Source organism: Rhipicephalus microplus, chromosome 6 (assembly GCF_043290135.1).
Source record: "Rhipicephalus microplus isolate Deutch F79 chromosome 6, USDA_Rmic, whole genome shotgun sequence".
NCBI lineage: Eukaryota > Metazoa > Arthropoda > Arachnida > Ixodida > Ixodidae > Rhipicephalus > Rhipicephalus microplus.
In genome coordinates, this window is record NC_134705.1 from 91,660,704 (window position 1) to 91,687,284 (window position 26,581).

The window sequence follows — 26,581 nt, forward strand, 5'->3', positions numbered from 1 at the left end:
GATTCATCAAAATGCCTACACCCCCAACTCCCCCCCTCCCACTCCCGCTTCTTCCTTTTTTTTTTATTCATGAAACACACTTACACAATTAATCACGGCATGCCTGTATCCACAGTTGCCTTCTCCCCCCTTTTTGTTAGGATGGAGGAGAGAGTACCAAGTGTATACACACTAACGCTAAGGAAATCAGTTCTGGCCTTGAAGAAGGCAGGTCCTCTAGTCAGAACGTCGGCTCGAGCACTCCCCCCCCCCCCCCCAACGAACACTATTTATGGATTTTTTCATTGCAAACTTCTGCCTTCCATTTTTTTTTGTCGTCTTTTTAGATTTCAACTGATTTTATTGGTCCTGTTGTAATCATATCACAAAAAGTTCAAAACGTTGTGTGTGTATGTATATATATATAGTATGCACACTCAAACCTCCATTGAATGAACACAAATATAAGGAAATATCGGCTATGACAAAGTAAATGAAAAATAGTTTTGCAATAAATATAGTGTTTAGAACACACTTTTATAACAAATTTTTGGATATAACGAACTTATTTTTGTGTAAGATGCAACTTTCTTATAACGAGGTTTCAGTGTGTGTCTGTGTGTGTGTGTGCATGCGTACCTACAGAGCAAAGACTTGGAGGCATACAAAGAAGGTTCAACTTAAATAAGGAATGACGCAGTGAGTGGTAGAGAGAAGAAGGATAGGTGATAGGTGAAAGGGATGGTGCCACCGATTTTCAAGGTTATAACGATCCTCTTGTGGGCTTCCTCCGTATGCGAGTACACTCCACACGACTGGTCGGACACAACAAACATTTAGAATTATTTTAATTCCCTTCCAAAGTGTACCTATATGCTCATTCTCCCAATCGAGCCCCATCGCTAGAGTGTTCAGTGCTGACGTAGCTCTATAAGAAGGCGACCGAAAGTTGTAGCCATGTCAGTCCACATCTGTAGTAAGGCCTGCGGACCTGTGTTACGTACATACCGACAAAGCACCGCGGCTGTTGCAGCTAGCCATGGTGACTGTTGCTGTGTTTTGCTTTGCTGGTGCTTGTACGACACATGTGTGTGAGAGCAGACAATACCGAGCACGACGTGCGTCACAGATTTGTGTGGCCATGTGAATGAGCCGCCTACACTGCTACGCCACTGCCAAACTCAGCGCCCAGAAATGGAAACCGAAAGTTGTACACTTAAATAAGGCGACATTAAATTACTTTGCGAGAATCAATCTTGATGCGTGTACATGCTTCTAGGAGCTACACGAAATGCTTGCAGCGAAAAATGCAAACACCACAAATATGGTGGCATCACCATTTTAAGAGACAGGAAGAGGGCAGAGTGGGTCAAGCAATAAACGGGGGTTAAGGTTATCATAGTTGAAATCAGGAAGAAGAAATGGACATAGGCCAGGCACGTAGCGTGTAGGGAGGATAAGTGCTGGTCATTAAGGGTAACTGACTGGATGCCCAGAGAAGGCAAATGCATGAGGGGAAAACAGAAAATCAGGTGGGTAGATGAGATCAGGAAGTCTGGAGTTATAACGTGACAGCAAAATGCACGGGATCGGGTTGCTTGGCGGAACATGGGTGGGGCCTTTGCTCCGACTTATCAGGCTGACGACGAAGACGATAATACAGTGTAGATATATTCTATGATTGATTAGGCTTCAAGCTGTCACGTGTCATTTCCTCCCAACTTTATATTTTTTAAACGCACCATGAAGAGCAAAACAATTTTTCTATTATCGATAAATCAATATTTTACGATTCCAAAATCACTGGTTGGTAAGTGCTTCCTAATGCTTGGTAAGTGAGAAAACTAGCAATAAGTGAAAATGCAAATAGTGACGCAACGTTAAAATGCACACACTAAACGCTGTGACGTCACAGATTTTAATGGCACCTAACAGAGCGTACGTAACTCCTAATCAGCAAACATCAATTATATCAATCTCTGAGGGAGTTACAGACTTAAGATACAAACTTACAGAAAATTTCATTGAGCCAAGGCCGCTAAAGTACGACAAATATATCTTAAAAGTCATAGAATCTCACACGGAGATTTCGGCACGAAACTTGGAAATAGAAATTTGACCATGTTTTTCTATTCAGTTAAGAAACTTATGATGATGCAATAATGACATTAGAGTTCTCAGAAAACACACTTTTAAACCAAACAAATCCATTGTTTCACTTTAACTTTTTCCACGGCCTGTAATTACGAGAATGTTCTGTGCACCATGGCGAAGTACGGCTGGGTAATACAAAGTACAAAAGTTCACTTATGCATTCATGAACGTGAGAGTTTGAATAACAAGAAAAAAAAGATTTCAAGAATAATAGTAATAAGAATAATAAGAGTAATCATAAAGAGTACAGAAAAAAAAAATTTTTAACGTCTTTCAGATGCTCACTACACTTGCTCCCCGTTTTTTAGACGGGAACGTCGACTGAACAAGTTTACAGAAAGCGAACTTGCCAGCAACTTTTTCAGGTTGCACAACGTCTCCCTCTCGAGGAAAACCAGAGCGGCAAAGCCACAGAACGTGTAACCGCCATGTGCCTCCATGCCTGGTACACCGCCAAAGCCTCCTTCGTACGTCTGGCACCTACAGGAAATGTTTAGATTCATGAAAGAAGGTTGACGCAGCTGCTGCCTCAGGCAAACAAGGATCTCACAGGTCCTCAGGTGAGCATGCTGCGAACATTTGAAAAGTAGAGACAAACACCATATTAGTGGAGTGACATGCCCATAGAGCCAATGAGGACGAAAATTGGATGCGATCATAGCGTCGTCTGGATTGCAGCGACAGTTGCACGAAGATTGAAAAATTACCATTTTACTGAGAACTGAAGAAGTTTTTATTATCTTCTACACTCAAATAGTTTTCTTGAAGAAATAATAACTAAGAATATTATTTGTATAATTTATGGCAGCGTATAAAATGAAGTGGCCTTTAAAGCACCAGGGCGTTTTGATATGGCGGTTCACCGTTCGCATAGCAGACAACACCGTCGTCGTCTGCTTCTGCATTACGGCTGTCCCCCGCTTGTTGCAGCAGCTCCCTGTCTCAACTTATCTCGTTTGCATATAGTACAATGTAGTAAACTACTTACTAGAAGCTCACAAGTACCTTGCATACTTACTTTAGTAAGTAAGTGATGCTGCATACAGGCCGAGTGAAACTGCACTGCTGATCACACAAACTTGCAGCAATAAATTGTTTTATTGCGAGTCAATCCATGTTTACATATAATAAAGGTCATGTAAGCAACGTTTTAGCATGTACAGCAATGAACAATATGCATGTATCAAATAGCGGTTACGTACATACCACGCATAGCCCCAACGCAGATGCCGGAGCACAGAAGCTGTCCAGTGCTGACTGATATGTATCTATCGCACTCCACGAAAACTGCACTTCTTTAGCTGAAGATGTCGTAACACCTCGTTGACCGTATTCAGCAAACTTTCTGTAAATAATATCAACGTACCTGCCTGCCTTTCACGAGCAGTGCGGCCCGACTGTTTGTTTTCGGGTTCGCTCTGTCAGCTAAAGTAGGTCACTTTCCAATATTCCATGCGTTCGCACTATTTGTGCTTATAAATGCTTAAAATTAATTGAAAAGCAGTTCTGTATGCATACAATTAAACTAGTAAAAAAAAAGGCTTAGGTGGCTTTGCGTTTGCCGTCGCTGGCGGTGCACTGTCGTCGTTTCAACGGTGGCGACGCCTCACAGCGCGGACGCGAAGGCCGCAACATGCCACAGGCCTGACCATATATTTCAGATAGTGGCAGAGAAGCAGGTAACGATAATGCGGCACAAAATGCACTGTATCCACAGATTAATACAAGATTATTTAAGCCTAAGTAGCGCACATACTTTTGTTTCCCGCATCTACATTTTGTGCCATATCGATATATTTCCACCTCAAATGCTTATATCAGAGCTGACATTAGCTTTAGCGGCCATATGCCGATGCTACCACAATTATATAATGAAGGCTTGTGCGAATATTCAAAGTTTCAAACACTTTTCTGATTGTGCTAGCTATTCAATTTGCACTAGAATTTCACCATTCAAGTTTTTGAAAAATAAGCATAATGGTTTATAATAACAAAAAATAAATACATTCTAATTTCCTTGAAAAAATTTGCCAAATTATGCAATTCAATGCACACTCAAACTTTGTTATTTAAATTGGCTTCACATGCAATGTCTTGCTAATTACACAGTTATAATGATAATCGCTCAATTAGCAATGTAGTTTTTGAAGGGGTAGAGAAAAAAATTTTGGTGTGGCATTTTTTTTTGCAGCAATATGTTGCTGGAGGTGTATTAGTCATAAAACAGCACATGACACGCTGCAGTGCACCAGAGATAAATAATTACAGCCTGTTTATTACCAATCATTCTCAGTTTCAGTTTGAGAGAGCTACGAGAATGACAAGCCATCGTGTGCAACTACTGCCACCTAGCATGTGAAGCAGAAAACAGAACTGTAACCCACTTTCGCACTGCCTGCATGCTCTTTTCCTTGTGGCATGTGTAGCACGGTGTCGTCATTGTCATGATCGTCAGCTCATGGCAAGAACTTTCTAGAGGCTTTCACAAGTTTGCTGTGGGCACCGGCCCATGAACAGCCACCGAATAGTACCCTACCGGCGCAGGTACAGCAAATGTGCAATGGCGCAATGTTTCTTTGCATCTCGTAGATCGGCCACAGTGGTGACGTCGTGGAAGTTTTTGGTCACCTTCAGGTCACTTTGGACAATGTCAAAGTCGTGAGGTGCAGCGTACTGGGTTAGATAAAGCACGTAAACTTCAAAATTCACATGAATTACCTTCCAAGCTGTATTCGCTGTTCGGATTTAGTGGATAATATATTTATGTTCACAAGAATCAAGACTGCAAGCTACCTCAGCTGTGATGTTTTGTGCCAGTACCCCTTTAAGTCAGTTTAATTGATAGTTCGACTGTGCTTGTCCAAAAGTTTTTAAGCACTCACTTTGTGACCCATTCCGCCGTTCCATCGAATAGTGATGGTGCGAATGTGTTGGTCAGCTTGGCCACAGACAGAGCACAGTAAGCCCCCCTGGAAAACGAAGAAGGGTAGTCAAATACAATCTTTTACATAGCATGACCAATGAGAAGGGAAAAAGGCCCCACTTACAGTAAATATCTCTATACAGGCAAGACAGGGTGTCCTGACGTCTGTCGAAGTGGCACAAATTTTTTAAGCAAAACTGGTGTTACAGCGGCGTCAATACAACACTTCAATAGATAGTTATTTTGACTAGTAATACACAGGTTTCAAAGGAATTGATACAAAAGGCCGAATGAACGCCTAACAGCATCACGTGAAAACCTGTAACTTTATGCGGCCCCATGCTCAGCACGGAAGGCTGAGAGCTATGACAACGCAGGAGGACGCAATTACAATGAAAATATCTGACATACATGTACAGAGTAGACAGTAACATACAGACGATATCGTCCGTGAAAGAATAGAGAAACACAAAAGCATATCGAGCAAGAAAAGGTTTGAAAAACTTTAGGATGTTTCAGATTTCACACAGAAGACTTGCTCACGAACAAATGGCTCAATGTGGCAAGCCTAAGTCCATGTTATTACGTGGCCGAGGTATCGTCTATGTCTGCTAGTGGTTCCATTTCCCCTTTTATCATGGCTCCTCCAGTCCAGGTAAGGTGTTGCTGAGCCATTTCACTTAAATACTATTCATACACCGCAACTCCTAACTTTCTGAATATGCTAGACTTTATTCCCTTAACGCCCCTAACATGTTTATTTGTACCGCTTGTTTTTTTTTAAATCTTGCTTCGGTGGACAGAGAGAGAGAGAGAGGAAACTTTATTAGAACTTGGCCGGCAGCTTGGTCTTGGTGGCCTCAGATGGCGGCGCTGAGTCCCTGAACTCGGGCGGCATCTTCGGCCTGCCGGACAGCCCAGAGCTGGTCGTTGAGCTCCGAGCTTCTGAGCGCCGCCTCCCAGCGGCGGCGTCGCCGACGGAGAAGGTCCCCCGCGGCTCCCGCAGACGGGACGGCGGCGAGAACGAGTGAGCTCGAGGCTTCCTGTTGCCTGGTATTGGCAGCCGCCATAGGCGCATCGCGAACGGCGGCCGTTTCTCGACCATTGTTATCGGCGCATTCCCAGAGCATGTGGCGCAGCGTTGCTCTGTGCCCGCATGCTTTACATAGATCGGTAATGTGTAAGTGCGGGTAGCAGTGGCGTAAGACGACCGGGCTGGGGTAAGAGTGGGTTTGTAGTAAGCGATAGCTTACGGCATCGTGTCTGTTTAATTTGTCATGCGGTGGCGGGAACTTTCGCCTTTCCAGTCTGTAGTGTTGCGTAATATCTCGGAACGTGATGAGACGATCACCCCACGACCATTGTGGTCTGTGTTGTCGCTGCGTGTCTGTCAAAGTGTCTCGATCCGGCAGATCAGAAGCCCCGTTCTCGGGAGCTGAGGCGGCAGCCACGGAATGTGCCGCGGCTCGGCGAGTGAGACCTCGAGCCGCGGCGTGGGCCGCCTCGTTGCCCGGAAGCGGGACATCGGTGTGTGCCGGGGTCCAAAGGAGGAAGACTGTTAAATTTTGTTGTGGCGATCGCGACGCTGAGTCACCATCACCGCACATCTTAAGGATGCGGGCCGCTTCCCGCGAGACGCGGCCACGCGCGAAGCCGCGGATTGCTGCCTGCGAGTCGCTGATTACGATCGTAGCGTTCGGAACCGTGGCGATTGCTAGGGCTATCGCGGCTTCTTCGGCCGCCTCCGTATGTCCCGTGGTCACCGTGGCGCTCGCGAGGCATTTGCCCGCACGGTCAACGACCGCAGCGGCGTGTGCGTGTCTCCCGTCCCCATATCTCGCGGCATCTACGTACACAACTTCGTCGCTAGTGCCGTACTTCTTTTGAAGGTCACTAGCTCGCTGGTTACGGCGCCCGACGTGGTGCGTCGGGTGCATATTCTTAGGAAGCGGCGGAACAATTAGGCGGTCGCGAACCGAGGCAGGAACATCCGCTTTTTCTCCCTGCTGAGTGTGGTACCGGATGCCAAGTGACTCGAGGATGTGTCGACCCGTCTTAGACCCCGACAAGCGTTCGTTTTGCGAAACGACATGGGCCTCAATTAACTCGTCGAGTGAGTTGTGCAGTCCAAGTTCTAGTAACTTTTCAGTGCTCGCATTCAGTGGAACTACAATTGCTCTCTTGAAAGCCTTTCGTATTATACATTCGATCTTGTTTTTTTCTGAGCCAAGCAATTTGAGGTAGGGGGCAACGTATGTTATACGGCTTATTGCGTACGCCTGCACTAGACGGATCGCGCAGTGTTCGCGCATACCAGTACGTCTGTTCGTGATACGACGTAGGAGTCGGATCGTGTCGTCTACCGAACGACGTAGTCTTCGCACCGTCTCACCATTATGGCCGTTTGCCTGCAGGTGTAACCCCAGAATTCTAATTTTGTCTACGTGTGGAATGGGAGTGCCATCTGCCAATAGAACGCTTATTTTGTAGCACTCCCTTTCCTCGTCGCGCGGGGTTTTGCGACCTCTACTTGTAGGTTTGTAGATTAGAAGTTCCGACTTGGTTGCCGAGCATTCGAGGCCCGTTCCTCGCAAGTACTCCTGAACTTCGTCTACACCTGCCTGGAGCGTACGCTCGACGTGACCATCACAACCTCCGCCGGGAACCCAGAGGGTGATGTCATCCGCGTAGATACTGTAATACAATCCTTGTATGCCTAATAATTTCTCGGGTAGCCCCAATAGAACTAAATTAAAGAGTAATGGCGAAATTACGGAGAATTGTGGCGTGCCCCTCGATCCCATCTCAAATTCTTGCAGTTCCACATCTCCAACGACGACGCGTACGCGTCTGCCGGCAAGGAAGTCACGTATGTAATTATATGTTTTTTGTCCTAGTCCTAATGTTTGAACTCTGTTTAAAATTGCTTCGTGTTTAACGCTGTCGAAGGCCTTTTTAATATCTAGGCCAAGGATCGCCTTGGTTGAGCTGGTAATGTCATCAACAATGTGGTGCTTCAGCTGAAGCAACGCGTCTTGTGCGGAGAGATTGCGGCGGAATCCTAGCATGGTGTGCGGAAATACATCGCGGACTTCGAGAAAGTCAGTCACGCGTTTGAGGACTGCGTGCTCCAGAACTTTTCCTACACAAGACGTGAGCGAAATTCGCCTTAGATTATCAAGCGCAACCTGCTTGCCCGGTTTAGGGATCATGATAACTCGAGCTCTTTTCCACGCTTCAGGAAGGGAACCGCGTTGCCAGCACTCGTTGATATAAGTCACAAATCGGGAGATTGACTCGTCATCTAAGTTGCGGAGAGCCTTGTTCGAAACCCGGTCCAGGCCGGGCACCAATCGGGTGTTTAGTTCAAAAAGGACTGCCCGAATTTCCGCTTCGCTAAATTCGGCGTCTAGTTGCTCATTAGCAACGCCGTCATAATCTGGGTGTTGGACGCTCTCTGCCGACTTAAAGTAACGGTCACGTATTGCACCGAGCAGGTCATCGCCTTTATGATCGTTCACAAGTCTCCGAGTTTTATGGCCTTGTGCGGCACGAGTATCTTCCGGATCCAATAGGTGCCGGAAAAGGTGCCAAGCACTCGCCCTGCGCATCTGTCGCTCGAGGCCGTTGCACAGGTCTTCCCATTGTGACCTACAGACTTGGAACGCATGTTCCTCAATTTCTCTGTCTAACCGTGCTATGCGTTTCCTCAACGCCCGGTTATGTCTTTGGCGTTTCCACCTCTTGAGTAGGGCTTGCTTTGCTTCCCACATGTGTAGGAGCCTGCTGTCGATTACTTCGAGCTTCGCTTCGGGCGGGATGTGGCACGTTACCGCGTCTACGTCCCGATTGAGCGTCGCGGTCCACTCGTCTATATCCGTGATCGGCTCGTCGCCCCGCCCGCCTTCTGCTCTCTTTTTGCGGAACGCGTCCCACTGCACTAACTTGAGTTTACGGCCTGTGCTTTCAGAGTATGTTCTACGAACGCTCGGGCCCGTGTCTACCGTAATCTCTATCAGAGAGTGGTCACTCCCTAAGTCCTCCAGCGTGTTTTGCCAAGACGCCGCTGTGACATTCGACACGAACGCGAGGTCCGGTAGCGTGTCTGCGCTCACGCTGTTACCCCGGCGCGTCGGATCGGCGGGGTTCGCGATCAGTTCAAGCCGTTGGTCTTGCGAGTCTTCCCAAAGGTGGTTGCCCTTGAGCGTTTCACGCGTGTATCCCCAGGCCCCATGGGGCGCATTAAAATCACCCGCAACTAGCAGAGGTGCGCCGTTGGCGGCCGTGCTTGCTCTCCGGAGCATCTCCCCAAATCGGTGCTGTAGCGTGGGTTTACTGTAGACGTTAAGTACAAACAGGCCTCGGCCGCGCTTAGGAATTAATTCTACAAAAACATGCGGTATCCTTACGCACTCAAGTTCGCGCTGCGCCACCGTGATGTTACGTCTAACTAGCACGGCGGCGACCGGCGCCGGACGCGGTGGGGGCGACGGCAGCGACCGCGGTCGCGCCGACGACGAGAGCGGATCGCTCCGCCCTCGGCGACCCGTGGCCGCCCCCGGCGCCCCACCACGCGTCGAGCGCTGTGTAGCACGTTTTTCTTTCCGCCTGTTGTCCGCCGCGGCCGCATTTATGGCTTTGTAACCAGCTAGTTTTGCCGGATAATTTGTTTCCTGCAAAAGGATAATGTCCGGTTTCGTCTCACGGCTTCGAATAAATTGCTCGAGATTTCCCCGCTTCCTCCTATATCCCCGGCAGTTCCACTGCCAGATCGTGTACTGTTGTTTGTGTGTGTTAGTGTGAGTGTGCGCGTGTCTAGCCATGGTGATGCTTGTGTTTAATTTAGCCCATCGCCGTCGAGGCGACTGGGGTGCGGCTGAATCTGCAGCTCGGCGTCTGGCAGCGCGTTCTGCTGCTGCTGACTCTGTTGCTGTCTAGCGTAGGGCTTACTCACCGTTCTAATCGGTCTGCCCGCAGATGGCGGGAGTCGCGCTTCAATGTTTTCTATGCGCGCCGTGTGCGCGGTGAGCATTTGTGTCATTTGTTCAGAGAGCTTAGCTATCGCACTATTGAACATGTCATTCATCTGTGCCACCTGTTTAGCAAAACGTTCATCGAGGCTGGTCTCGATAGTATCGATTTGTTTCTGTATCTTATCATAACGGCCAAATCGCTGTGTGGATTCGTGCCTGGCAGGATCTAGTGCTATCCTTTTCGCGATACACGGGCGGTCTTCGCGTCCGCCTGCCCCCTCTCCCGAACTGCTCTCGTCATCCGTGTCCATCCCCGCCGCCTCGGGTCTCGACGGAGTCGAAGACCGAGGCGTCGGTGGTGGCGGCGCCGTCGACTGTTGCTGCGGTTGTTGCATTCGTGGAGCCTCTCCTTTCAATTTGGAATTTTCCGCTCTAAGGGCGGCGTTCTCACGTTTCAGCTCTGAAATTATCGATTGTAATGGTCCTAGGCGTTGTTCTAGCGCTCGCTCTACCGCTAGCTTGAGCTCGCTCCCACCGCCGCCACCGACGGCGGGACCGCCAGGACGTCCCGCCGAAACAACGCCGCCGGCGCGAAAGGCAGCTACATCCGCCCATCTCACCTGCTGCCATGTGCCCATGGGTCCTTGTTGTTGCGGCTGCCGCCACGTCTGATGCTGCTGACTTTGTTGGGTACCTTGGTTGACAGCTGCGGCGCCCGGAACGGCGCCACCGCGCGTCTTCGACATGCTTCTTGGCCTTGGTGTCCGGCTGCGAGAGCGGGACCGGGATTTACCGCCGCCGCCTCTCGCGTCTCGGCTTGTCGAGCGTCCTCTTCGGGTGGCGTTGGATGAATGACTGTCAAACGCCGGATAATGATTGTAGTAACCTCCGTTGCCTTCGGTGCTAATGCCGCTGTTGTAGATGCTGTCGGACGCTGCGGCCGCTTGCTCTTCTTCACGCCGCTTTCGCTCTAGGCGGCGACGCTTGACTATGTAAGGAGTCTAGTATTTCGCCTTGCAGATGCGGTCACCCGTGAGATGATCCTTGCCACACAGTTGACACCGCGGCTCGCAGCGATGGTCAGACGGTGGGTTACTGCTTCCGCAGCCACGGCAAATCTTGTCGGCAGGGTTGGGACACACGTCGGAGCGATGGCCCAGCCTCCCGCACGCGTAGCACACGTCGATGTGCTTTCTGTAGAGGGAGCATCTCACAAGCATAGGTCCATAGTATACGTGTCTGGAAACATGGAAACCGTCGAACAATACGATGAGATGTTGTCCGTGGTGCCCATTCGCTTGGCATGCAGCACGCCGGGGTTGCGCTGCGTCACTAGGTTGTTAACGATGTCCTCCGGGCTCTCGTCTTTGGAAATGTTCCTAATCAGGCCCTTGGAAGTGTTCTCCGGGGCGGCCTGATAGGCGTTCGCCTCGAACTCTCGGTTCCCGATGCAAAGCTTGCTGATGGCTCCGTAGCGTTTGTCTCTGTCCGCGGACGGAGTGCTGAGCACCACGACGTTCTGTTTAACGTTGAGGCAGATGCTGTCCTCTCTAGCCGCTACTCTACCGATACCTGCCGCGTTACGAAGGCAGCAGTAAATGCGATCTATCTTGTATTCAGCCCCGTTGAATCCGCCGCGGGGGCGCACAATGATCCTGTAGTCATCGGGCGGTAGCTCTGGCATTCGGCTCGCCTTAGCGAGGTGCTGCAAGTAACGAGCACACTTCTTTTTATTCTGCGCCGCTGTGGCAGTATCCGGGGCAATCCCTGTAGTCTCCGCGGCAGCCGCCTGTTGCTGCGTCTCCGTCTTCTGGTCTTGCGCTGACTCGGACGCGCCGTCGGCCTGTTTCGTTCTCTTTACGCTGCACCATCCTGCTCCCTCGCCGAAATCTTCCGGCCGAATGTCCTCTCCTTCTACCTCTACGACATCCATTTAGCCCTGGCAAAGGCCTTGTACGCTGCCGTCGGGGATCGGGAGCTCCGAGGAGGTCCGGCGACACGTTAGGCTTGCAGGCCCCACCGCCGCAGCGGCCGGCCTATGGCGTCGTGCGCAGAGACGCTGGACTTGGCGTTCTTGCTTTCGTAGTGGAATAAAAGGCGCCAATAAGTGGCTAAAAAGTGGTCCCACCTGGCAAAACTTGGTGTCAGGGAAGTCCTTGAAACTGCCGCCGATCGATGGTGAGAAGCGTTTTCCACGATAAATTCGACAATCCACCAAAAACATAGGAAAGTTGCGGAGCCGACGCGCAACACGTCCGCACTCCGTGGCCCCCTAGCGGTGTCTCCTCGGTGGACAAACGTAAAAAAATTTCAAGCAACAAAGTTGCTCAATGGTGACTAAGCAACAAAGCGACTCACCATAGAATACAATTAAATGTTGAAGTTTTAACACCACAAATAATTATGAGTCTAGTTGTATCGAGGGGATCTCTGGAATGACCCTTCAAATAGACCCTTTTCATAATCCACAAGTGCGCTTCCCTGCACTGCACACTTGCCTAACAGTAGCGCCTGTGGATATCCTACACATATGTACAAGTAAAAAAAAAAAAACCAGCTTTTTGCCATCAAAATATCCCCTTCAAGCCAATAGCCTTGCCAGGTCATCACAATGTCGCGGTGAATTGCTCTGCGCCAGCATGTAGCGCTTGGACCCAAGCTTCTACGAGTGCATCCGCACCATAAAGTAGTTCCCCTGGAAGCTTCCATTTCAAGCGAAAGTAAAACTTTACTTCCGTTTGTTTGATTCTCCCGTGACAGTAAAACACATGAGACTATTGGTCAGCTAAAGAAGCGAGTTGCAGCTTTATTGCCGACGGTGAATTTCAGCTCTTCCAGGTTTTCCCTCACCAACTTAGTAACTTCGCAATGAAAGAGGTATAATCACATCCAGCAAGCAACAAAATAGCCAGCAACCAAACAGTCACCCTTTGAGAGATTCTAAACCAGACAACCATCAGTTTTGTGGACACAATAAGAGAGAGCCACTTGCTAGTGTGTACTATCAACAACCGTAACATCTTGCTGGCATAATCGATGAGAAACAAACAAGCAGTCATCACTGCCTGTCACATTTAATGGTGTGACAAAAGGCACGCGAAGTAACGTATACCCTAGACACTGGAGCGACAAAACTTCATAGCGCAGAGAGTGATCATCCGCAGGGGGTGGTGATGACCGATTTGTATCACACAGAGTATTCAAGCGCAGATCAACTGCTCAAATATCGGCGACTGTTTATGCGCAGTGTCGAGTGCTTAAACAGCAAGCAAAACATCATGGTGATCATAGTAACCACACACTGTATACAACACACAAACAAAGCTTTTGTGGAACTCAAATTCGTGTGAACAGCGCTAAAGTCTGCTTGTAAGTGCACAATCTTCCTGACACTACCAATAGATTTTCACGAACAGGGGAGGGCAGAATTTTGGTTGAGGTTCCTGAGTGTGAAGACCATGCTTTCCCGTTTTTTTCGTGAGGGTGTACGAAGACAGTCAACCGCAGTGTTACGATGACACAGTGATATCGTTGGATAGATGGTGGGGGGTTTTTTGATGGCAAAAAGGCTTTTCTTGATTTGTACCCTAGTATGAAACCACACAATGGGGTTCACTTATTGCGCACGTTTATATCAAAAGAGCTGAACCATTATTGTGCCAATTGCACAATGCAGACCCTGTTAGTTGGTTTTACAACATCGCACAAAAGTTTAGCGTTAGAGCTTTGAAAAAAGACTATTGCTGTGCACCAGCGTTTGACAACCTCGTCGGTCATCTCTTGCTGCACCAAAATTTTACTAATTAATCAAGCATTAACTAATTGAACTGTGGTTCTTCAATGCTAACCTACATACATCTGAATTTTTTTACATTGTGCTTTTATCAAAACATGGCCATTGCGGTGTGGAATCGAACCAGCGACAACATTCTTGCCAGCGTAACACCACAACCACCAAACAATAAAATGGTGGGTCTGTCCCCGCCATACAAAACCACAAAGATAAGGTGAGGGATGAGGTCAAGCACTTTTCAAGAGAAACATTTATACGTCGATGCTTAACAACGCTTACCTGACATCGGCCTCTCCCCCATCGTGCATGATGAAGGAACCGTCCGGCTGCTTCATTCGCCTCAGAAAACTGTACAGCGTTTGCCTGCAGTCAAAGCCCATGTCACTCTCAAGTCAGACACACAATAGCAAGTGATTACGCTAGCCATTGTCCGTTTTCAATAGTAATAATAATAATAATAATAATAATAATAATAATAATAATAATAATAATAATATAAAAATAATATAATAATAATACTTTATTGTACACATCCATAAGAAATACAAAGAAACGGGCCTGTAATAATAACAATAATAATATAGTAATAACATTATTATTAATAACAATATTATTATTATTGATTATATTATCAGGAATCTTACATCTCAAAACCACGATATCATTATGAGGCACGCTGTACAGTGCAGGGCCCTGAGAATTTCGACCATTTGGCGTTATACATCCTGTACCGACACCGCGCAGTACACGAGCCTCAACCATTTCACCTCCATCGAAACGAGACTGCCATGGCTGCACGTCTGCTTTCCAGCAAGTTGCATCTTCTACTGCTTGCCACAAACATGGCCGCCTGGAGCACTATTGTGGACGGATCACAATATTCTCAGTCGGCTTTTTTAAATGGGATATGATTGATTGTTCATGACTTCAAGTTTCATACGTGCATTGTGACTGTATGCAAGACCTTTTATAATGCAGTTACCCATTGAATGATGTTGCTCTAGGTAATAACACTGCTTAGTGATGATGTGCATCTATTGCATGCATATATGAGTGTTTTTTTCTGAAATAAGAATCTTGTTGCTGTGGTGTTGAAGGGCGACACCAGGTGAATTTAGTTATGTTCAACTGTTATCAAGAGATGGCGCCACCTCTGACATTTATAAATACAATTGTCATCGAAATAAAACAGTTCTTGTGCGGCATGGGTTGAGTGTGTTCGTTGTCCTCAGTCGCCCCGTGTTGCCGACCTTACAGTTGCCAGTAAGCGCTCTAACCTGTGTTCTTTCTCAGTCTATGCTCTGGTTGCGCTTTTGTCATTGCGAAGTTTACCAACGTGAGCTAATCGCGATTACTTGAGAATACGATCACTGGCATTAGATTTTGCATCCAAAAGTAATAATCGATACAACAGTGTCTTTCGCTTACCTGTTAATGACCCTGTAAGCCTCTTCAGTGCCCAGTATGCTGAGTGCGTTCACTGCAGCGTACGTTGGTGCAAGATGGGCTTCCTGACCGGGACCGCCTGAGCGGAGATTGTGGCAAGATATTAATGATGTAACGACAAATAATAACATATGAATCAGCAGCTTTGTAGATAAAATAAACTACAGAAAACGCTAAGGTGTACACAAAATTTATTATTATTTGGTGATTTATGCCCCAAAACTTGACATGATTACGAGGGATGCGGCACTGGATGGCGGCGGAAATTTCGACCACCTGGTGTTCTTTAATGTGCACCGACATCCCACAGTACAACATGGGCTGCTACTATTCTGCTTTCACTGAGATGCGACTTGCTGCAGCCGGTATCCCACCTGCAACTTTCGAGTCAGCAGCCAAGCCCTATTACCGCTGATCCGCCGTGACAGACAAAACATACATGCTGTTTGCAAGGGAACGAAATATGATAGGAATAACATTAAGACTTTACAAGACCGCAGAATAAGTGGGACAACGAACAGGTATGGCAAATATTCCTGTTGACATTAAGCGATAGAAATGGAGCTGGGCCAGCCACGCAATGCGTAAGACAAATAACCAGTGGTCAGCTGGAGCAATGGAAAGGTTATTACGGGATGGGAAATTATAGGGTAAATTGACAATCATTGAGATAGGCCTTCGTGCAGTAGTGGACACAGGACAAAGCTCCCAATAGCAATATTGATGACATAGTGTCTTTTTTTCTCTTATTCTTTCTTTAAGGTAGTGACATTTATTTGTGAGATAGGAATTTGAACTAAGTACAAAAGTTAAAGCCTGACAAGGTCTTTTAGTCTAACTACAGTTTGGAATCACGCAGCTTTCGGCTGAAAAAATGGAAATGCCCCAGCCCACTGCGTCGGGGCCGGTTCACATACCGGAACCGCAGAGACGTGCGACAGAAGTCAAGAAAAATATAAGAGCACAAGAAATAGCAAACACAAGCCATTGTGATCCCAGCACACAAAAACTTGTTAACACGGGCAAACAGTGGACACTGTGCTTTGTGTGCCCACTGAATCCGTCCTTGTCAACAAGTTTTTGTGTGCTGAAGTCACACAGACAAGCATAACCAACTAATTCACCCAATTATCCGGTGCAAACACAAGAAAGAAGAAAAAAATGCCTGAAGAAAGATAAGCACAACGTGTGGCACGTGTTGACAAAGCCATGAAGAGATCCTTACAATTTACACAAACAACAAATGTTAAACAGCCAATTTCACATATGCTACTCAATTTAATTCTAAACTATAAAGAATTTTTTAGAGAAATGAAACGACTATTTCGTACAATTCAGAAATGTTAGGCACTTGGCAAATTATGTGGCACAAGTTTTGTGTAACTGCCTCAACAAGAGGTATCCTTATAAGTTTGCCTCTAAAGCTTTCTCTTACCTTTCAACTTAAGGCGAGAAACTAACAGCATTACATAAGAGGATTATCAATATCAATTTTGATTTCTTTAGATGCAGTAACGGCAGAAATTGACGGAACATACTGACTTCAGTTATGTTAAATGTTGTCTTCTTTATTTTTTTTGCACAACCAGACGTACTTCTCGTATTTTTAGCTGTACAATTCAACTTTTCGCAAGTCAAACAAGTGGTGGCAATGATGTTAACAAGAGAGGATGTACCTGTGTCAATCTGATAGCATTGACTCCAAAATTAGCCCAATAATTAGGGCAGCAATTTATGCGTTAAACATTATTCATTGAATGCAAAGCGGCTCAGTATGCTACATACACAAGCACTGCTCTTATGGTGCATACGCATACCATGTTATAAATAAATTTACTGACGGGCATTGCACATCGCATAAAAACTAGCCTGCCACTCGCGAAACTGGCTTGTAGTGAAACTTGCTTTTATTCATCGAAGTTATAAATTTACAAGCCCAAAGCTTTACATTTTAGGAACTGATTTGGAAATATTGTAGGCAAAAAAACTAAAACAGCACCTCTCACTCATTGAAATTGCCGAATTTTCAACTCTTATTTTTAATGCAGCAAATATTACTTGAACCGGTGTGAAAATCTGGTGACATCTATGCTCGTCTTACATGCTTGTATGTCAAGAGAGCAGTGGTGATGCCTTCCCTCACATGCAAACTGCAAAAAAGTGACTCGCACGTCGGTTGAAGTGACAGAAAGTGAGCGAACTAGAGAAGATTACACGAACGCTTACCGCCAAAGCCTCCTTCAGGATGCTGACACTTCCCCAAGAAGTCGGCAACGCTGAAATGGTATGAAGAATTGGCAAACGTGAACTCTGATAAAATTGAACAGGACATTTAGGCCATAGACTGATAATGATGATAGCTTATGTGAAATACAACTTCAGCCCCTAGTCAGTCAATAAAGGTTTTTCAGAAAGCTAGCTGTAAGATTAAAATGAGCCCTAAGGCATGAAGATACAAATGTGCGACACAGAAGCACACAAAAGTACAGCAACGAGAGCTCTGGAAACCTAGTGAAACAACAATGGCAACAAAGCTTTTGTGCAGTTTGTTGCTGAGCGATTGGCATTGGAACGAAAGCTTTAGTATTTGTGTTCTCAAAATTTTCAACTCCATCATTCTACTGCTTAGAAATGAAACAGATATATGTACAAAATGCTTGCAATTCTCCTTCCGTTGCCAAACATGCCCACACAGTATCTTGATCTGAATAACATTTGAATAACCCGAAAGTTTGGCAAAACATGCGAGCTTGAAGATATGAAGAATTCTTGAAAACTGGGTACCACTGGAGCCAATCTTTTGACAAGCAGTCAGTTGCAGCTTTGAAGAAGACAAAACTGCTGGTCAGCTTCAGCCGCAACCAGTGTTTGAGAATTTGAAAAACATTGCACATGTGCAGCTCACTTCTTCAATTAGTGCAGAAAATTATTGAAACGTACTCATTCTAAAAACAGACAAAAAGGCTTTCCTGAAACACGTGTTCAGACCTTAACTACCTGAACAAGTGACAACAAGAAGAAGAAAAGTTCTATGTGGCTTGGTCATTCTAAGGACTGCGCTAATATGTGACAAAGTAGACCGACAAAAAGGTTTATCACCTTGTCTTCATTTCCGAGTAGAGGGTGACCTCTAAGAGTTCCAGGCCATGGAGAATCCAGTAGCATAACCACGGGCGGCTGGCGTCGAGATCCTGGAGAAAAAAAACCACATCGCTTGTCAGTTCTCTGTTGCCAGAATCTAATTCATGAAGCAGCGACAGACCACGGCCAGACTGGAGAGACGCGCCCGCTTTCCTTCTTACAGCCTTCGCTATCGCTTTGGGTGCAATGAAAGCGCGTATCCGTGGATAACGTCGCCGCTCACCGCGTGAGGGCGCAGCGACCCTGCTGTAATTGTAGCGTTTGTAGTTTGGGGAGCTTCTTCCTACTGCTGTCCTGACATTGTCTTTTTATGTCGGGTGTTGCATCGTTCGATAGAGTGGATGCCACAAGCCAGATACGTCGTGATTTGAGTACCTTTGACTCTTAGCTTTTGCACTCTAAGAGATATGTCTTGCAATGCGGAGCTGTGATTCGGTTGCTGTGAACCGGCCAGCGAGACCATGGTGTACTGTTGCGTTCCGCCCTGTAAGTCGTAGTCCAGTACGACTAGAAGCATTTTCTTTCATCAATTCCCGAGTGATGCAGAGCTGGTCACTAAGTGGCTGAAAAAACATTTCAAGGGAAAATTTGTTTGTTAACGACAAGTCGGCACCAACTGTCGTTTGTAGCCAGCATTTCCTCTCCACTGACAATGTGCCTGGGTGCTGAATCAGGAAACTTCTACCTGGTGTTGTGCCAACAGTGTTCGACGAGTACCCAAGCTACCTTGTGCCGAGTGCCAAGAAGCCTCGTAAGGAGCCCGCATCTAGATGTTCTGTCCCTGCTCCAAAATCAAGTAAGCGAAAAGCGGAGCCAAAAGATGCGGTCGACCTTTATGAATCGCAGAACGACTATGCTGGCAAGAAACATAGTGTCTGCACTTAAACGACAAATAAAGACGCCCAGCAAGTAAGTGTGTATGTTTCGTTTATCAGCAGGCTTTGTAAACAAGCTGTGTACCACGGTTTGAAGTGTAGCAAGCTCCAACAGCAGCTTTACGCTGCAAGCAAAGCAAACGCTTTCTGTCGGGAGAATAAGAGGCATGCTGCTGTCAAAGGAGTTGTTGCTGATTCTGCAAAGGGTGAAAAGAAGGCCATCTTTCTCCTTCATCAACTAGACAGTTATGGGCAGAAGCGACTGTGCTACCCAGAGGAAATAATCAGAGTGTGTGTCGTGTGGCGCTCGCCTAAGGGATACCATCACGCTCGGACATCCCAGCTGCTGACACTGCCAGCAAAGTGCACGCTGCAGCGGTACATGGGACCCAGCCCGACAATGACAGGTATGAGTCCTGCTATGAAAGAAAGACTGGTTTTTGAAGCTTCCCTACTCAGCTCTAAGCGGCATATGGCAACACTAATCATTGATGAGGCTAGCATCAAGCCAAAGTGCATATATGATAGGAAATCGGACGCAGTCTTTGGTTTGAGAAACAAGCCTTGCAGTGACACACCAGATGGCTTGAAGGAAACCCTTGCAAACAGGGTCCTGTGTTTTGTGCTTCACGGCATCGCTAGCTCCTACAGAGTTCCCTGCTCATACTATTTCACTAAGCAACTTAGCAGGAGAGACCTGTTTGCACGGACTAAGGAAGTGATCATCACTGTTGAGTCTTGCGGATTTTTGATTGTGTGCATTGTTACGGACAATTACTCTGCCAATACTACAACGGTTAAGCTGATGGGAAATGGCTGCCTATCGACTGTAGTGGAGCATCCACATGATACCAATCGGGTGATCTTTCTAAGCTTCGACCCATGCCACGTAACGAAAAACGTTTGGAGTCAATTTCTTGAACAAGAGCTGACAGACGGCGTGGGGGACATCTATGGCATATTTGTTCAAAAGCTGTACGAGCACCAGAAGGACATGACAGTCAAACTGGCAAGAAACCTAACCAAAAAACATGTCTACCCTACAAACCTGGAGAAGATGAATGTCCTTCAGGCGGTGCAAACGTTCTCTCCACACCTATTGAACACCTCCAAGAAAACACAGGCGGTGACTCTACCCTCTACGTGCTCAGCAAAGCAAGTTCAACCATTCACTTTATAAAGACAATCAAACGATGGTGCGATATTCATGAGACCACGTATGCCGGCAGCTGCCAAAAGATATCGAATACAGACCCTCAGCTGATTTGGCTTGCAAACGAGTTCACCAGCTACATTGAAGGCATCTAGGAAAGCTCAAAAACCCAAGGAAAGGATGGTTTCACTGGTGAGACATTTGAAGCCTTGCGCTTTACGACAAAGTCTACAGTTGAAACTGCACGTTTTCTTCTGCGGAATGGTGTAAACTGCGTTCTTACGCGGAAGCTGAACAGTGACCCTATTGAGGCCATCTTTGGAAAAATAAGATTCACATGCGGAGGAAATGACATCCTAGACGCAAGGGCAGTGACGACTGCGCTTGATCACATTATCAAGTCTGAGGCCTCAATTGGCAAGGAGCTCACAATACCTTGTGTTGATGCCGAAGACCTGGTTGCTGCGCAACCACAGTCTCTGACTGAGGAGTTGAATGACATCGTGGAATATCCAGACACCCCATCACCCTCTGTCACGTACTCTGGTTTGGTTTATGTCGCTGGATACATCGCCTCAAGTGACCTTGAGTGTGACGCCTGTTCAATTCTCCTCGAAACGCACGAGAGAAGTGATCCTCTGTACACGGTTCTACAAAGCCAAGATATTAACAGGCCGCACTGTCCAAAGGCAGAGTTTGTGGCACTGTTGGACAAAATTGTGCTCTTTTTTTGAGAAAGCTGTCGTGCACCTTCCACGAGCAAATGTGCTGCAAGTGCTATGAATGCTCATTCAGCCACATCTTGAAAACTCGCCACTGCTGCGTTGTACGGAAGGCATCAACAACAGCCACGCCATAAGGTCTGCCGGCTTGATTTCCGAAAAGTTTGTGAGAATACTTCTGATCAACTACACCCAGAAGATAACCGACAAGGACACGAAGCCAATAACTTATGTGCACAAGCCTTCCAGGAAACACTTCAGGCTTTGAATTTGTGTCCCAGGTGGGAGTTATTTCAGCAAGAAGTGATGTGTTCGACATGACAGTTTTCAAATAACGCGGCATTAGTGAATGAAATGCTCAGTATGTTTTTACTTTCCGTCAATAAATACTTGTTTTCGCCGAATGTGCAGCACCATCCCTTAGTTGTTTTTAATACCAGTGGTGCTCAAACGAAATACCAGCACTTCGGCTTCAGAATTATGACGCAAATCAAAGCCTGGCATTCTTTTCTGGGCAAACACTGCACGTTGCGCGGAAATTTATTTGCCGACTCGGACCCATTACTAGGCAACACAAAACTGCGCGGTGGTTGTATAGGAAAAGGGCCAGAAAGTGTTTACCAGTGCATGGCAGTTACAAATAATAGGAGAATGCACGACCGAGAGGGGAGCAAGCGCACGCTCGCCTTCGGTGCGCGCCGACGACGGCGGCGGCAGCAGTAGGATCACAGCGACACCACGGGTGCGCGGCGTGCGGGGTAAAAGGCCGCAATGAGAAGGCCGTAAGAAAAAAAAGCGCGCGCGCCTCTCCAGTCCGGCCGTGGACAGACATATCACAAAGCTGCAATATCGCTCACGAGTGAATGGTATCAGAGTACAGCACGTCATGTCGACAGCAAGGCAGCTTAACTAGTGCCATACCCTAAGGTCTTTAAATTAATGCTGAAGTTTGATGTTTCATGTGCCAACACAACAATACAATTACAAGGTATAGAGCGGAAGGAATACGGCAGAAACTAACTAGAATACTTAAGAACACCACTTACATAACAGAGCAAGAACAGAGAGACAAAATAAGGCAGTTATGCAAAAGTGGTGCCAAGCCTAAAGGTGGTGGGCGGCCTTGTATGTTGCTTTTTGGTTTTCTCTTTCTTCCCTTCTCTATTTGTTTTTTTTTTACTGTTTATTACTCTTTTTTATTTTTATTCCCATTTTTTTTTCCTAGTCCTTGCTGGCTTCCTTGCTTTTTTTTTTCTATTTTTATACGTGGTATTGCCTACGTTACACCGAGCGACGGCAGAATATGACAACCCAGGCCCCTGAAGCACTCCAGACTCAATACCATCATCCATGTGCTCGATGAACAAGGGGGAGAAGACTTCTACTTGGCTCGAGTGCACACTCGATACGCCACAGACGGTTGTGCCTTACCCCCAGCAACAACAGCATACGGCATCCCAGGCGCCAAAGGTGCTCCGAAATTGAAACGGGCAAGTCACTCACCTGGTAGGCTTTGGGCAGGTAGCTCAGTCCTTTCATGAGGTAGGCGATGTGCTGTTCTCTTAGGAGACGGGGGATCCTGGAAGAAATTTGGCAGTCGAAACGACAACAAAGTAAAGTCAGCTTGCAGAAAGCAATGCTGCAGTAGACTTATTCGCGTGAACATTTAGGCTAGGTGGTACTAAGCTGCACATCACAGTAACAGGGCTGAAAAATAAGAACGAATGACAACGCCTGTCTGTATCCATTTGCTCTGCTTTTTTTGTTATGCTTCTAATGTCTTGTAGGGGCAATAAAGGAACACTAATTGTGTGAGGCAAGAAACAAGCCAGCACCATGGTACATAACACCGTAGACTTTGCAGCACCCATGTCAAGAGCACTGACAATGAAAATATGGCAGTCTGTAATTGTTATACTAGTTAAAACATCGTAAAGAAGGGGACAAACGACACTAGACATGAGGCGGTGAAAGAACGACAGACGAGAACACTAACCTAATAATCTCTTCTGCGCATATTGCATATCCTAGCAATAAACTAATGGCTGTTAGTTCAGCACCCTCATCTGTCATTCTTTCACCGTCCAGTGTCCAACGTGGTTTTTTCTCATCTGAAACATGTACCAACCAGCCGAGTTCGCCGCAGTCCTACAATATCGTGAAAATTTTAGGTGTAGTCCTGTTCAGCAACGAAAAATATCTTGAGGAAACAGGACCTCTAGAACACTCGTATAACACACCTGCATGTTTTGACCTACCTGTGCGTATCGGTTCAACAGGTAGCAGAACTAATTGAAAATATGACTAGCAAATTTATAAAGTTCATTTATGAAGACTAACTTCAACATAAGTGCGATGAAATCGGTAAAGAAATCATTTTCTTTTCCACCATGAATCTTACTACCAAGACCTAAAGATTTTAAAAGTTGAAACATGCTGACTGTAGACCACACACACGCTAATGTTGCGAAAACGCCTTGGTGATTTGCACGTATCTAAGTGTGTGCGTAGCCTCGGCAAGTGCTCTCTGCTTGATTTACCAACAGAATGAAAAGTTCGGCTGTCGCACAGTCGGTCGAATCCAAAAATACAAAGTAACATACATATTCTAATCGTGTTCAGAGGAAGAGTGGCGATGCCTTACCCTTCTTCTAACCTGACTGCCGCTTGAGTGGTCTTGAAGAAGGCATTCACCGACTCCTCTACTTTTTTCTGGAAGTGAAGCACAACTACGTTAGTACAGAGACCTTTGCCGTCCACTCGCATCGAGTTTATTTCAACACTAGAAAGTATACACTGCCTCCGATTGGACTAAGAAAACGTCATCTACGGATAGACACGTAGACTTTTTTCCAAACTGAATGATACCAACATGTTCGCCCACAGAGACGGCATATGAAATTGATCAGAACAACGATCTACGCCCCCGACATAACAAAGTCGCGTCACGGTTAGTCGTATACCTGCTCCTCGGATGACGCCGTTGGGTAATTGTCGTCATCGTATCGCTGACTGTCGATGGCGGGACTACAGCATCGCCTCGGTAAATATTCACAACCGTTGCTTTCGGCCATGATAACTGTTCAAACTTGCGTACCAGAAATATAGCAGCGCAACACGAAATTACAGTCGACCACCTTTTCCTTCCTCCGTGCAGTCGACGCTGTCAGCTGCCATTTTCGACTTCGACGTGTGTTTGGATTCAAACTTGACTGGATTGTGAGATGCTTTTTTTTGTTGCCAGACGAAGTAGCCTTGCTATGCTAGGACAGTCGTTTTCTTTTTAGTTTTGGCTTTTGATTCTGTATGATTTAGTGCACCAAGGCCTTATTTATATAGACGGTTTCAAGGTCACAAGCGTTCTACCCATCTCCCCCCCCCCAAAAAAAAAACTTCTGGTCACCTCATTTACCAGCTCCTTACTTCGAAACTGAGAGCACGTTCTCAATTTGTTTTTTTGTTTTTTCAAGGGTAAGGAAAGTCTCTCTTTAATTCTTCAGATAAAAGGGATGCGCGCAAAGTTTAAAGGAATTTCTACTAATTTTCATGTAGCTCAAAAGAACATTTCTTTGTATATATTTCGCCAAATAAGTGAAGGAAAGTGTAGAAATTGAGCGGGCTATTCTCCAAAGCTCTTCTTGTCCAACGACGCAATTAAGGTACAGCGATAGACAAAACGGTATGTACAGTGGTTATTGTTGCCGTTGGATGGACGGTGCCATGTCGTCGAGATGGCTTTATGATTTCGCATGGTAGAGTACCTAGTACTCTAAATTGGTAACTATTTATTCTAAATATTGATCTGATATCCACCCCGGGACGGATTTATGCTCTCCCATAGTTAGAGTACATAGTACTATGAATCGTTTACAATTTTCAGGGGCGAAGCTCCTTAAAGCGGCACCCATTCGTCCGTCGTAGTCGTAGTGTGTAACAAGTGTTACATTTTGACCTGCAAGGTCGTGCTGGTGGGAGATTTATCCTGTGCTTTGTTGAACAATAAAAAGTTTGCGGCGTGCTCGTTAACTAAAAGCAGAATGCTCCTGTCTCTCATTCCCCATTAGCAGCCATGGGCATGTTCCAGTAGGAAACGTTAGTAGAAGTGGAGGTGTTAAAACCGACTTCTGCTGTCTCTCAATCCCAGTAGCAGCCATTGTTAACCTCCAAGGTAGTGCCTGGTGAGATTTCTCTTGTGCGTGATTAAACAATAATAAAATTGTTGTTCAAAACGCCGTTGATTGATGTAATAAACCAACGAAAGACGCCAGATGTTTTCTAAAAGCAAAACAAAAAGACGCCAGATGTTTCTAAAACAAAACGAAAAGAAGACACCGGCTGCTTAACGAAAGACGCCAGGTGTTTTTTTATCGGGCGAATTAACGGAAGAAAATTTCACGGTATTACTTCCAAGAGTTTCGCCCAATCTCATCATCATTCACATCATGCATCTGCCGTCAGTTTTTTTCTAAACACAATAGCAAAGTGTGATGAGCGGCAAGCGGCGCCCACGGAGCGCCCTGAAGCCTCGGCGAAGTAGCCGCGTGGGGGCGCGCCCAGTCGGTATAACTGGATTATAACTTGGTTGACCAACGCGTGCAGTTGGTCAAAGCACTGGGGCTTAGGGACAGGGAGGGGAAAATAAAGTTTAAGCGGGTAGACTTAACTAGAAGGAGGTTATCTGATTGGTGGCTAAAGTCAAGGCACGAGTGAAAATAAACCCTTCACTGCAAAGTACGAATCCTCAACCTCACTATTTAAAGGGGAAAAAAGATAAACCTAATGGTTAGTTTACTAAGTATTACGGGCTAGGTGGCATCAGCCACCGCCCGATCTAAAGGGAACAGCCACAATCAACAACCATCCATACATCCATCCATTTATCCATCCACCCATCCACTGGCACGGTGGATGGACGTGTTTTTTGAGCGCTTTCGATCGACTGCGCAGATAAGTGGTTTTGCATGTTTTGAGCTTTCCTTTATTTATAAGGCAGCAGTTAAAATCTTTGTAGCACTTATTACAATATACGGCTTTTCCGGGGGTCAGTCACCAGGTATTTACTAGTTTGCGCGTGTGTGTGTGTTTTTTTTCTCTCTTGCCATCCCGTGGGGGAGGTGCACGTACATTGAACACGCAAATTTTTGTAGTAGAGCTTAGACTTTCTCTTTTTCGTAGGACTGGGATCGTGTTCTGTAATAGTCGAGTGAGACAAGTCATAAGGACAATTGGTGTCATAAAGACATGGTTAAAAAGGCTGTGAAGTGTTCAGGATGCAAAGTGAGTTTGAAAACGGACCCAAGTGCAGACGCAAATGGAGAGGAGGCTGACGCGAAGTGTAGGCAATGTGAGGTCGAGGAAAATATGGAGAAAACGATGGTGGCTCAGAGTGAACTGCTGTTGAGAATCACTGAGCTGGAGACTG

The 26,581-nt window shown here is 46.3% G+C and overlaps 1 protein-coding gene across 2 annotated transcripts in view; it reads right to left on the minus strand.

Annotated features, from left to right (window-relative positions):
• Positions 1-24,352, minus strand: part of Fntb (Farnesyl transferase beta subunit) — a 37,797-nt gene extending 13,445 nt beyond the window's left edge. Inside the window, exons 1-9 of one of the 2 annotated variants that reach the window (XM_037418963.2) lie at positions 24,123-24,352; positions 23,804-23,871; positions 22,663-22,738; positions 18,368-18,459; positions 17,495-17,544; positions 15,251-15,347; positions 14,102-14,185; positions 5,016-5,102; positions 2,484-2,613 (exon numbers count right to left, since the gene is read on the minus strand). In XM_037418963.2, the coding sequence (XP_037274860.2) occupies positions 2,484-2,613; positions 5,016-5,102; positions 14,102-14,185; positions 15,251-15,347; positions 17,495-17,544; positions 18,368-18,459; positions 22,663-22,738; positions 23,804-23,871; positions 24,123-24,233 (795 nt within the window). In that variant the 5' untranslated portion in view covers positions 24,234-24,352. The remainder of the gene's footprint in view (positions 1-2,483; positions 2,614-5,015; positions 5,103-14,101; positions 14,186-15,250; positions 15,348-17,494; positions 17,545-18,367; positions 18,460-22,662; positions 22,739-23,803; positions 23,872-24,122) is intronic. The other variant, XM_075866188.1, reaches the window with a different exon arrangement.
• Between the last annotated feature and the right edge of the window lie 2,229 nt (positions 24,353-26,581).